The sequence below is a fragment of the Arachis hypogaea genome, chromosome 5 (genome assembly GCF_003086295.3).
Source record: "Arachis hypogaea cultivar Tifrunner chromosome 5, arahy.Tifrunner.gnm2.J5K5, whole genome shotgun sequence".
NCBI classification, from domain to species: Eukaryota; Viridiplantae; Streptophyta; class Magnoliopsida; order Fabales; family Fabaceae; genus Arachis; species Arachis hypogaea.
This window is the reverse complement of record NC_092040.1, coordinates 3,352,373-3,365,002: the sequence shown is the minus strand read 5'-3', so window position 1 is coordinate 3,365,002 and position 12,630 is coordinate 3,352,373. Positions and strand designations below refer to the sequence as shown.

The following is a 12,630-nucleotide window of genomic DNA, read 5'->3' as shown; positions in this document are numbered from 1 at the left end:
CACTCGACCTGCATCTGAAACAACAACACAGTATGGAGTGAGAATCGGAGGTTCTCGGCATGATAAAGGTGCCACGCATGTAATATATAAGGTCTTGGGAATGCCAAAGGCAATCCTAGAACTCCAACATACAGTTATAAACCTTAATTTCTAAGCAGAAGCTATAAAAAGAGGTAGGTAATCTAAAACACTCCTATACTTACTCACAACGCCAACCCATTTTACCCTTCCTCCGCTCCTCTGTCATCCATAAATCATGCAGAGACAAGCAACCAGACAAATTCACACACAAGAAGAAACAGATAGAGCAAGTAGCAAATATAGCAAGTAGCAGGATATATATTTAGTTAGGCAATCTCAGATAATACATAGCAATCAAAACAAACAAATGTGCATGATGCATGCCTGTCCTATGGTTGTTGATATCAACTGTCGGTTACATAGCCATCCCGACATGTTCTCAAGCTCAAAATACACCATGGGGAGGACCCCCAAGCTGACATGGGAAAAAGAACGCCCCAAGCTCAATAATATCCATGGGACGAATTCCAAGCTGACATGGGGAGAAAAGACAACACCCCAAGCTGACATGGGAAAGGAATATCCCAAGCTGACATGGGGAAGATAGTACCCCAAGCTCAATAATGTTCAATCATTAGCGTACATATACAACTCCGATATACTCGCAATATTACTGTACTTTCTCAATAAATACCACGGAAAAATTTCGACTGACATGGAGAAGACAACACCCCAATCTCAGGTTATTCAATCATGTCTTACAATTTATCATTTTCAATCTCAATACTAATTCATGTCTCAGTCTCGTCATTCTCCATTTCACTCAACTCATTGATCATACATTTTTATTATTCTTGACTAATTAATATCATCAAGTCTCAATTTCTTACATTTACTCTCTTCCTTCATCTTATAAAATCAAATACTATCTTCTAACACTTTAATATCCACCTCAATTCCTAAAACTCATGTATTATTCAACAATCCACCCCTTTCAACCATAATCTTCCATTTCAAAAATTCATTAACCAGTTCCCTTCATTCATTCATAACCAATCATAAATCAACTTCAACCAATTAAATAAGCCATAACCACCAAATTCCATTAACATATATCAACCTCATCATCAACCCATCATTAATAAATTTAAGAACACATATTCAACAGTACCAATAAATCATGCTCATAAATTCCAGCACAAGCTCAATTTCAATAACACATATTCAATAACTTCAACTACTCATGCTCATAAATCCTAATTCAAACTCAGTCATAAATCTATTCAATATCACCATAAGGCTAATCATTTAATGCATCTAACCTTTTCAACTTAACCTATTGTTCTGTAACCTAAGTTTTCACAAAACCTTAAATGTTAAATGCGTGAAACCTAAACCATACCTTGGCCGATTTCCCGCTCAACCTGAAACACTTTTAATTTCACTTTTTTTTAAGCCCTTGGGGCTCCAACACTACCAAGCTCAGATTTTCAGCTTCACAACTCCACTTCCAAGCTTCCAAAATCACCAACAAACTTCAACAAGCATCAACATTCACATACACACTACCTTTACCCACTGATCCTTGAGCAATACCCACAAAAAATCAAGTTTAGTAGACCCTATTTTATTTAGATAGAATTGAAGAGCTCGACGAGTCCGACGCGTGGCCGCAAACGGCTTATCAATCAGAGTTCCGGATAAAAAGTTATCAAGGTTTGAAGATGATGTTAGGGTTTGCTTATTCTTCTCCCATCCCATGGCTGCATCCAGCGTGTTTGATGATTTATAGAGGAGAGAGGGGGTTCTTTTAAGTGTTTTATGCTGAGTTGGGTTGGGCCTTGGGCCCATTTTGGGTCCGGTTCGGTCCGTTTGATCTAATTTTGTGTCAACTTTTTTGAAATTTGTGTCAAAATTCTCGTTTCAACGAGCTCTATCATATTTTGATATTAGTTTTGTATTTTTAGCTTTCCTACTAAAAATTCAATTTATTAACTAATTATTTACCGGTTTTAGCGGGGTTTACATGTTGAAATCTTCAAACGATGTCTTTTAGGGCCAAAACGTGTACGACGTCGTTTTAATATGTCCAACATGATAAGAGTTGAGCCACGTCACTAATGACACTGAGTTTCGATAACGGAAAATACACAAAAGATTACATTGATGTGCTTTTTTAAATCTAGAAGACCAAACTGTAATAATTAGAAAGTAAGAAACTAAATCGATGCAACTTGCCAATTTCAGAAACTAAAATGGGACTTAATAACTTGTTAGAATTTCATTTGTTATATAAAAAGCTCTATTTACCGTCTCGTTTTTTTCAGTAAATATAGAACGTCTTTATTCATAGTTGTATATTTTTATTATGTTTTTAAATAATTTAAAGATATTTTTGTTCATAATAAAATTTAAAAATATTTTATTTAATGACAAAATAATTCGAATATATTTTTTATAGTTTATCCATATATTTAATAATAATTTTAGATGTAATCTTATACACATTAAATTTATCTATATATATTTTCTTAAAGCAACCTTATCCTTATATTTATTAAACAAATATAAGATTCTAAAGTCAAAAAATGATGGGTATAATGATATACATAAAGCGCTTATATTAAATTTGAGGCTAATTTTTTTTTATATGACACCAACTGTGGTGTAATGCTGGGTTATGGAACTATGGGGAGTTTTACATTGGTGTGACGGCGTTCAGGTGAAAAGAAGTAATCGGACGGTCCGATTTATTGCAGCTGAAAAGGGACACAAATCGGACCGTCCGATTTGTGGTTCATGGAGGGCAATGCATGGAAATCGGACCCACCGATTTTATGCTTAACTTCAGATTTTTCTTTTGCACAAGGAAATCGGACTCAGCGATTTCTTGGCAAGATGGAAAAAAAATTTGGGAGCCATGAAATCGGACCAGCGATTTCTGGGTGCCACACTCCCGTCAAGCATCCTGCATTCCCATAGTGCGGTTATACACCACCACTAACCCAATATCAAAAATAAAAAAGTGTAAATTTGAGCAATATACCATCTTTCATATAAACATTTTTCAACGCATGATAAGAATAATATTCATGACATGCATCAAAATAATTTAAAATGTAATCAATAACAAATATCACTTTTGTTGTTATAAAATAATTTAAAATATTTAAAAATATTTTCTAAAATTATCAATCATCAATTTTTTGGCTTTAAAAAAAAATTTGCCCCCATTAATAGATGTCTAACTCTACCTCTGATCATTGGCGTAGATTTTTATTTTACTGACAGTTTGTTCGAAGTAAAAAAATTAGTAGCATAAAATTAGTCGCTAAAATAAATTTTATTTTGAGGTTCGCCAAACGTTGACACTATATTGGCATTGATGGACACGTAACATAAATTAACAATGCTTTAGGTAAATATTGAGGAGAATATTCTCGTAAAGACCCATAAAATATTTTTTTGTAAAAATATTTATGTATTACATTATTATTGAGCGTATTAATGAATTAGTTATTTTTTACTTTTTTAAAAAATTAAAATAAAATTAATTTTTTAATAATAATAACAATAAATTTAATTGTTATCAGATCTACTATATAACCAACTGAATCATTTTTTTTAAATTATAAATATATTTGTTTTTTTATCAAAAATGTAAACATGGTTCGATTTAAATTGTGTAAATCAATCAGATCAAATCGCGTCTAATAATTATAATGCGGACAATTAGATTTATTATTATTGCTATAATAAATTCATTTTGTTCTGGTTTATTAAAAATAAATTATTAACCGGTTTAATAAAAATATCCAATAATATGATGACACATATAAACGTCTTTAAAAAAAATATATTTTAAGTGTTTTTATGTCTCCAAATATTAAACAATTAAAATTAATTTTTAATTATGGAGATAAATTATCGATGTTAAGGCTGTCGGTACATTAATCTTCAACAAATATTAACAAATTTACTAATCAAACTCTTGAAAATCTTTTTACAAAACTCTCCAATTAAATCTCAATGCAACTAATTAAATCCTCATCAATTTTTTAATAAACCAAAAAATAACCCTTAAAACACTCAGAAATCAAACTTGATTTTACCATCAAACCGAGGAACCTATAAATATATATCAAAGGTTGCTACAAAAATAGGTGTTTGATTTGCGTCGTAGGACTAAATAAGAGTTGGTAATAGCTAAAATTAAGAAAGTTATATTAGTAAAACAAAAACGAGCACACACCTATTTCTTTACACTGAAAAATAATAAAAATTTTAAAATCATATATTAATGCTAGTGTTATATATTTGTTTGTGAGTAGAGTCAATGATAATTGATACTTTTATATTAAAATTTAGATTAGAATATATTTTTTATTTTTAAAATTTGGTAAAAGTTTAAAAAGTATTTTAAAATTTTATTTTGTTTTAATTTTATTCTAAAATTTTTTTATTTGTATCAAATATACTCTTGGCCACTAATTTTTCAAAAAATTTAGGACTAATTTAACAATAATTTCATAAGAACAACTTTCAATACAAACAAATCAAAATAATTTTTATGTATTTTTGTTGGATTGGTCTTAAAATTTTTAAAAATTTAGTTATTAAAAATATATTTGATGAAATTAAAATTTTTTGAGATAAAATTAAAATAAAATAAAATTTAATAATATTTTAAATTTTTTTATTAAATTTCAAAGACAAAACAAATATACTTTACTCTAAAATTTAATTAGAATAAAAAAAGTAAATATTGTCATTTATTAATTAATAATATCATATATATATATATATTATTTTCAATTTCTTAATAAAAAAATTATCATTATGAAAAATAAAATAATAAAAATAGAGAACAATTTAAAAAATTATACAAATAGTATTAATATTAAACTTAAAAATAACAATATACCATTTTTTAAATAAGATGATAAAAAAAAAAAGAGGTGAGAAGAAGTGAGTGCACGCCGTACGCGTGGGGAAAATACAGACCCCGGCAACGCCAACTGACCAGACAAATAAACATTACTAACATTAACTCTAACTTTTACACACAGATATTAAAAAGATTCATATTTAAAAAAAATTATAAAATAAATATAAAAAGATTTAACTAAGGTGTGTTTTAAGGACATATTTTACAATTATAATAATAATTTTTTTTAACGTTTTTAAGATATTCAATATATTGAAAACTTAAAAAATGTTATTTTTATAATAATTTTTATAATTTTTTTTAAAAATATATTTAAGATATGTTATTAAGACACAAATTAGCAAAATTTATATTAAAATATTGATTCTCTATTATTTTTTATTTTAGATATATGCTATAAAAATTGATTCTTCTTTTATATCATTTATTATTATAAAATAAGAATTTAATTTTAATATATGTAAAATAGTTTTATACTTATATTTAATCACATAATGACACATAAAAAAAATAAGTTTAATTATTTTGTCAATTTTTATCATTTTATCGAATTTTTAATTAGGTCCTTATATTTTTTTTAATTGAATTTTTATATCATATCAAATTTTGTAATTAAGTCTCTACTGTAACAAAATCATTAAAATGAATAGAATATTTCATTAAAAAAATGAATATGCTTTACACTTGATTGAATATTTCATTTTATTTAATAGAATATTTCGTTAATTTTAATATTTTTATCACAATAGAGACTTAGTTATAAGATATAAAAATCCAATTGAAAAAAAAAACATAAAAATCTAATAAAAAATTTAGTTAAATTATAGAGACTATAATTAAACCTAAAGATTAACTACTATTTTTATTGATAACATATATGGTCATTCAAGAAGACAAATATAATTATATAATTATATAAAGAGTAAAATATCGTTTTTATCTTCAACGTTTGGGATAAGTTTTCAAGTTGTCCTTAACGTTTCAATTGTCCTATTTAAGTCCATAACATTTCAAAATTGATTCAATGTTGTCCTGCCATTAGGGATCCGTTAACATAATTTACGGCGGGACAAAGGTCCTTAAATAGGACGAAAACGTTGGGGACAAAAATGATACATTGAAATAAACTTGCGAATTTCTTTTATATATCATTTTTGTCCCCAACGTTTTCGTCATATTTAAGTCCCTAACGTTTCAAAATAGTCTTAATTTTGTCCCGCCGTCAATTCTATTAACGTATCCCTAACGGCAAGACAACATTGAGTCAATTTTGAAACGTTGGGGACTTAGGACGATTGAAACGTTAGAGATAATTTTGGGACTTACCCAAACGTTAGAGACAAAAATAATACTTTATTTTATACTGTCAGTATATCAAAATTAATCTCTATAAAATAATAAAAGAAGAAAGAGAAAGAAAGATAATTATCAAACAATTTAAAACAAAATATTAATTTATTAAAAATTATTCTAAAATATTTATTATTTATTTTTAAATTTTCACTATAATATTTCTAAATTTAATACCTACATATATAAATACATGTTTCATTAAATGATTTTAAATGCATATTTTTTTATAAATAACAAATGTGATTACTAATTTTTTTTGTCTAGTTTAAGTAAATAATAGAATCCCTCACATTGATTAACATTAATCTCTCTCTCTTTCTCTGAATCTCTCTCTCCCCGTTTGTCCCGCGCGCCAATCTCTGTTGTGTTGTGTTCCCACTCGCCATTTTTTTACAATCTCTCCTTCTTTCTATAAAACCTTCTAAACCTCCTCATTCCATTCTCATTTTTCTCTCTCAAATTTTTTCTCTTCTCATTTTCATTCTCTCTCTCAATACCAAAAAAAGAAAAAAGAAAAAAAATAATAAAATGGACGTTCGCCGGCGACACCACTCTTCGGCCCCCGCCGGCGAACCTTTGAAAAAGAAGAACACCCCGCCACCTCCCCCAGCACCTCAGCTGGTGTCCACGGTGGTTCCTCTGTACGTAACAAACGGCGTCTTCTTCGGGGTGTTCTTCTCGGTGGCATACTTCCTCCTCCACCGGTGGCGCGAGAAGATCCGAAACTCGACCCCTCTCCACGTGGTCACGCTCTCGGAGATGGCAGCGTTCCTCTCCTTAATCGCTTCCCTCATCTACCTCCTTGGATTCTTCGGCATTGGCCTTGTCCAACCCATTATTGCAGCTTCCTCACGACCTTCCTCCGATGACGAAGCAGAAGAAGAAGAAATCATTAAAGACGACGCAAGAAACCCCGGTCCCTGCCCCGCCGGAATAATCGACTGCTCCGCCGTCGCCGCTATTTCTCCTGCTCCGCCATCGCAGAAACCTCAGCTTCCACTTCACGTTCCACCTCAGATTCCTCCTCTCTCTTCCGACGACGAGGAGCTCGTACAGCAGGTGGTGTCCGGCGAGGTTCCGTCGTACTCTCTGGAGTCCAGACTCGGTGACTGCCGGCGTGCGGCGGTGATACGGCGCGCGGCGGTGGAGAGAGTCACCGGAAGGTCCCTGGAGGGTCTTCCGGTGGAAGGTTTCGATTATGATTCGATCTTGGGACAGTGCTGCGAGATGCCGATAGGGTTTGTTCAGATTCCGGTGGGTGTTGCGGGTCCATTGTTGCTCGATGGGGTTGAGCACACGGTGCCAATGGCCACCACCGAGGGCTGTTTGGTTGCAAGCACAAACAGGGGTTGCAAGGCCATATCTGTCTCCGGCGGCGCCTCCTCCGTCGTCCTCCGTGATGGCATGACCAGGGCTCCCGTCGTCAGGTTCGCCACCGCCGTCAGAGCCGCACAACTCAAGTCCTACCTTGAAGACCCAATCAACTTCGATTCCCTCGCTGTCGTTTTCAACAAGTAATTTTCATTTTCCATAATTTTAGTTCTTTTTTTTCACTCACACCTTCAACACAAGTTTTGATTTTTTGTAATGTTATTGGTTCTTTGCTCTTTTGGGTAAGTGAATATCGTGACAAGTTTGAATTTTTTCTTGGCTTTCTTTTGTGACGTGTGTTGGTGGAATTTGTCCCCTGTTTTTTCGAGTTTTACTAGGAGCTGATTAAGGCTGGCATGTTTTTCATGTCTTCATTTTTTTTGGTTGATTAATTGGAATTGTTGTTGTTTGTTTCTGCATACTCGCTTAACGTATAACACACGTGCAGGTCAAGCAGGTTTGCAAGGTTACAGAAGATCAAGCCTGCCCTTGCAGGGAAGAATTTGTACATTAGATTCAGTTGCAGCACCGGTGACGCCATGGGCATGAACATGGTCTCCAAAGGTGTCCAAAATGTTCTTGATTTTCTCCAAACTGATTTCTCAGACATGGAAGTCATTGGAATTTCAGGTGAATTTTTATATTTAGATAATTTCATATATTTGACTAAACTGCTTATCGTAATAAAGCGTTAATATTTTAGTTATAACTAAAAAGAGTTTCGGTATATTTGTGTGTTGGTTAGGAAATTATTGTTCGGACAAAAAAGCTGCCGGAGTTAACTGGATCGAAGGGAGGGGTAAATCAGTGGTGTGTGAGGCGATAATCAAGGAGGAGGTGGTGAAGAAAGTGCTCAAGACAAACGTAGAGTCTTTGGTTGAGCTGAACATGCTGAAGAACCTCACCGGATCCGCGGTGGCCGGTGCTCTCGGCGGATTCAATGCTCATGCGAGCAATATTGTATCCGCCGTGTACTTGGCCACTGGGCAGGACCCTGCTCAGAATGTAGAGAGCTCTCATTGCATCACCATGATGGAGGCCGTCAACAATGGCAAGGACCTTCATATCTCTGTCACCATGCCTTCTATTGAGGTAACATTTTCATTATTGCTCTTACTCTCTTTGTTGGTTCTTAATTTAACTCCTTCTTATCTTGGATGTTGCTTCTAATTGTAGAAATATTTGTAGTATTCATTTAATAACGCCATATCTTGTAACCTATTTCAAATTGGTTAAGAGTTAAATCAAGATTTTTTTATCTTGAGTTTTTTCCCCCAAATCTTAGTTTATTAATCTAACTAATAAGTCTTTGGTATAATATAACGGTGAATTCTAATATGTCTATATTCCAGTGATTATACAAATATTGTTAAAACTAAAGTCTTATTTTTTTTTATATATTTTGGTAACAGTTTTTTTAGCAACACTTTTTCAAAAATATTACTTTCGGTATAACAATACTTTTTAAAATATCATATTCAGTGTTATATAATCATACTAAAATCACCACCCTAATATAATACCACATTACATGATATGGCATTTCTGTCTAGACAAATTAGTTATCTTTTTAATAATCTAAATCTACAAGTCAAAAGAAATATATGTCATCCATAAAGATCAAAGAATATGTAACACCTAACAAAACCTTACAGCATGTATATGGTAGATTCTTCATTCTTGATTTGGGTTGTGGTAGATGTGAGGGTGTGGGGACTGACCAAGTAAGTAGTAGAGTCTAGATATGTCGTTTTGTACAGTGTTTGGCAACGGCACGTGTTCAAGGTAACAGGAAAGTGGTTGGTCCACACTTGTCCCTCATAGACACATGATATCATCAAATAAGAGATTCTGTGCTTGCACTATTTATCTCATAAACTTTTACCTTGGTATAATTAATAGAAAAGATATAATTTTACTCTTATTTTTTTTAATACCATTTTATATATAATTTTTTTATTATATAAAAAGATTTATAAAAAAAAGTAATATTATCAAAATAGAAGTAGTAATATTCATTGTTTAAATAATATTTGAGACTAAGAATTCTAAAATAACAGTTTTATTGTCTCTCTGTGATCTCAAAATTATGGATTTAAGTTGTATTTTCCAAACTTTGCGATAATACGTCAGGTTTGAATTAAAAAGAAAGTTTACATTTTCAATAAATTGTGTTTGGAACTAAGTTTAACTAATTGTTTTTCTTATTTTTATGTCTTTCTTTCTTCTTCAACTGATTTTTATTGTACAAATACATTATTAGACCAATTTAGTTACACATGATTATGAAAATAACTTGGCCATGTGGTATTACCATAAAAAAAATTCTTAATATTATTATGTATTGTTATTTATTTTCTTTGATAATAAAACGTGTAAGAAACATACAAGACACTTCTTGATAGTTGGGTACAGACAATACTTCTCACTTTACAAAACATGTTTCTTCGTCACATGTACGCAGAACAAATTAGTGTCCCAGGCAGTCCTTTTCCTAAGGAATGAACTCAAACCAAACCGGTGTTTGGATTAATATAGTTTAGATTGGAGTGGAATACAGGTAAATAACTTAAAATAAAAACTTTGTTGTTCTGATCGATAATTTTGTAAAGGAGTGAAAAAAAGGGATTTGGAATATAAACAATAAAGTATAAACTAATTACTCTCTTTTGAACTCCATCTCATGTTATCATGTAGTTTCTTTCTATATGATGTGGTTGGATGTAGTTATTAAATTAAAATTTCTTAACCGAAACGGAGAAAGTTTATGTTTATGAAACTATGTACTTTATGATAAGACTATATCAACTAAAATCTTAATCAACCATAAGTGTAAATGACATAACACCAACTTTAAGTTCAGACCTATACTTATCAAATTAAGTGATTTTGGATGAGGCTAAATGAAGTCAAGCATACTAATAAATTAGCATATTAAATAAACTCCTTCTTAAATATCAACAAGTCTTTTGGCCTGTCCCAATTCTTAGTTACAACCACTATTTCAATTTCCAACTACCTAAATGTTGCTTCTCATATCAATTTTCTGATCTGTTGATGATGGAGATGTTAATGATATGATCTTTTCTCATGTAATTTAATTTCGTATATAATTATCTTTAGAGGACTGATTCATTATCCTCAATCATCTTTCTAATTATCTTCTTAATTTTTGTTGAATACATATTCTTTGTTTAGTTTTTTTATTCTTAAATACCAATTAAATCATAGTCATAATTTGAATGACTAGAATAAACGCTTACTTTATTTTTAACCTTTTTAAGATATTAAACATGTTTGAATTTTTTTATTATTTAAAAATTAAGAGAATAAATGGTGCAGGTGGGAACAGTTGGAGGGGGAACACAACTGTCATCTCAATCAGCATGCCTTAGCCTACTTGGAGTGAAGGGTGCATGCAAAGAGAGTCCAGGTGGAAACGCAAAACAATTGGCCACAATAGTAGCAGGTGCAGTTCTAGCAGGTGAGCTCTCTCTCATGTCTGCAATTGCAGCTGGTCAACTGGTCAAGAGTCACATGAAATACAACAGATCTAGCAGGGATGTTTCCAAGATGGTCTCATAAGCCTAACTAGCTCACTTCACCATGCCTTCTCAATTTAATCATAAAAAAATGGGAGTGTAACATTTAGTTAAATTAAAAAACTTGTATCATCAATCAATTAATAATGTAAAAAAAAAAAAAGATGAAGGTTTAATTTTGTCTGTGAAGTTGTAAGTGCTATTCAATTGTTGATACTATATTTTGTGATTTAATTTAGTCCTACTGTGATCTCAATAAGAGATTAGATTAAATCATGAAGTGTAGTATTAGAGATTAAATTAAAATTTTTCAAAGTTAAAAACTCAATTGAATTTGAATTATGCTTACAATATTCAAGATAAAATTTAAGCTCTATCCTTAAAAATATTAAGAAAAAGAAAGATATGCCAAACCAGTACATGTGTGAGTGAGGATCACAAATCACAGAGACAATTTTGTAAAAGTGGTGGGGGTGTGAGAATAACAAGTCCATGGTTGGCAATGGCATCTTTTGTAGAGTAATAAAAAAAACAAACAAAAAATGGGACCCCAGGGAGGCATGTGTGTGTGTTTTTGTTAGGAAGAAACAAACAGTGAAGACAGCCTGCAAATTAGAATTACTTATATATCTCAAGTCCATGTGAATGTGATGAGTGTCATGAACATTTTTCCTTTTCTAAAGTTTGTACATAAAAGACTTGAGAATCAAATTTAGTTTTATTCTTTTTTCTTTTTATCTTTTTTTAAATTATAATGATCTGTGTTGTGTGTCATTAGTGTCCGTCATCTAATGCTATTTATTAATGTTTGTCTCTTGTGCTTGTAATCTCCCCCCATTATGTTAGTTTGTAAATTTAGGGAGAAGATAAACATCCCAAGTGGCGGATGATTTAATAAATATATGACATTCAATTAAGTTATGCATGCTCCTTGATCATTTTTGCAAGTTAGCTTATTATCTGTTTAATTAATAAAGTAAGGTCTTAACTCTTAACTCCTAAGAAAATTTTACACTTTTTTACCTCTCCCCCCTCCCAAAAAAAAATCTAATAATGCCCTTTAAAATTCGTTTTTATTAATATTCAACTCATTTACTCGATTAAATAAATGTGGTGGTTCTAATTCTTAGTTGTGTACAAGTTTTTTTTGTTAAGTTGGAGAAGTCTCAAACTAGCATTTAGTCGTAATTACGATCCAATCCCTCTATTGGGCCGCCGAACAAAAGTTTGACCCGTTGACTACTTTTTAGTTTTAGGAGAATGTTACAATATCTTAAATTAATTTAAATAATTAAATTTCAATATGATTTGATATATTGTGGCTATTCTGAGAGCATGGTAGAGAATTAGAGATCTAGAGGTCAGAATTGGCACATGTATCAACATCATATCACG

General features: G+C 31.4%; 1 protein-coding gene across 1 annotated transcript; it reads left to right on the top strand.

The window, feature by feature from the left end:
* The first annotated feature begins 6,519 nt into the window (after positions 1-6,519).
* Positions 6,520-12,152, top strand: LOC112800231 (3-hydroxy-3-methylglutaryl-coenzyme A reductase 1-like). Its single transcript, XM_025842390.3, has 4 exons — positions 6,520-7,836; positions 8,142-8,323; positions 8,439-8,785; positions 11,036-12,152. The coding sequence occupies exons 1-4, from the start codon at positions 6,851-6,853 to the stop codon at positions 11,276-11,278; spliced, it is 1,758 nt and encodes a 585-aa protein (XP_025698175.1). The 5' UTR covers positions 6,520-6,850; the 3' UTR covers positions 11,279-12,152.
* The last annotated feature ends 478 nt before the right edge of the window (positions 12,153-12,630 follow it).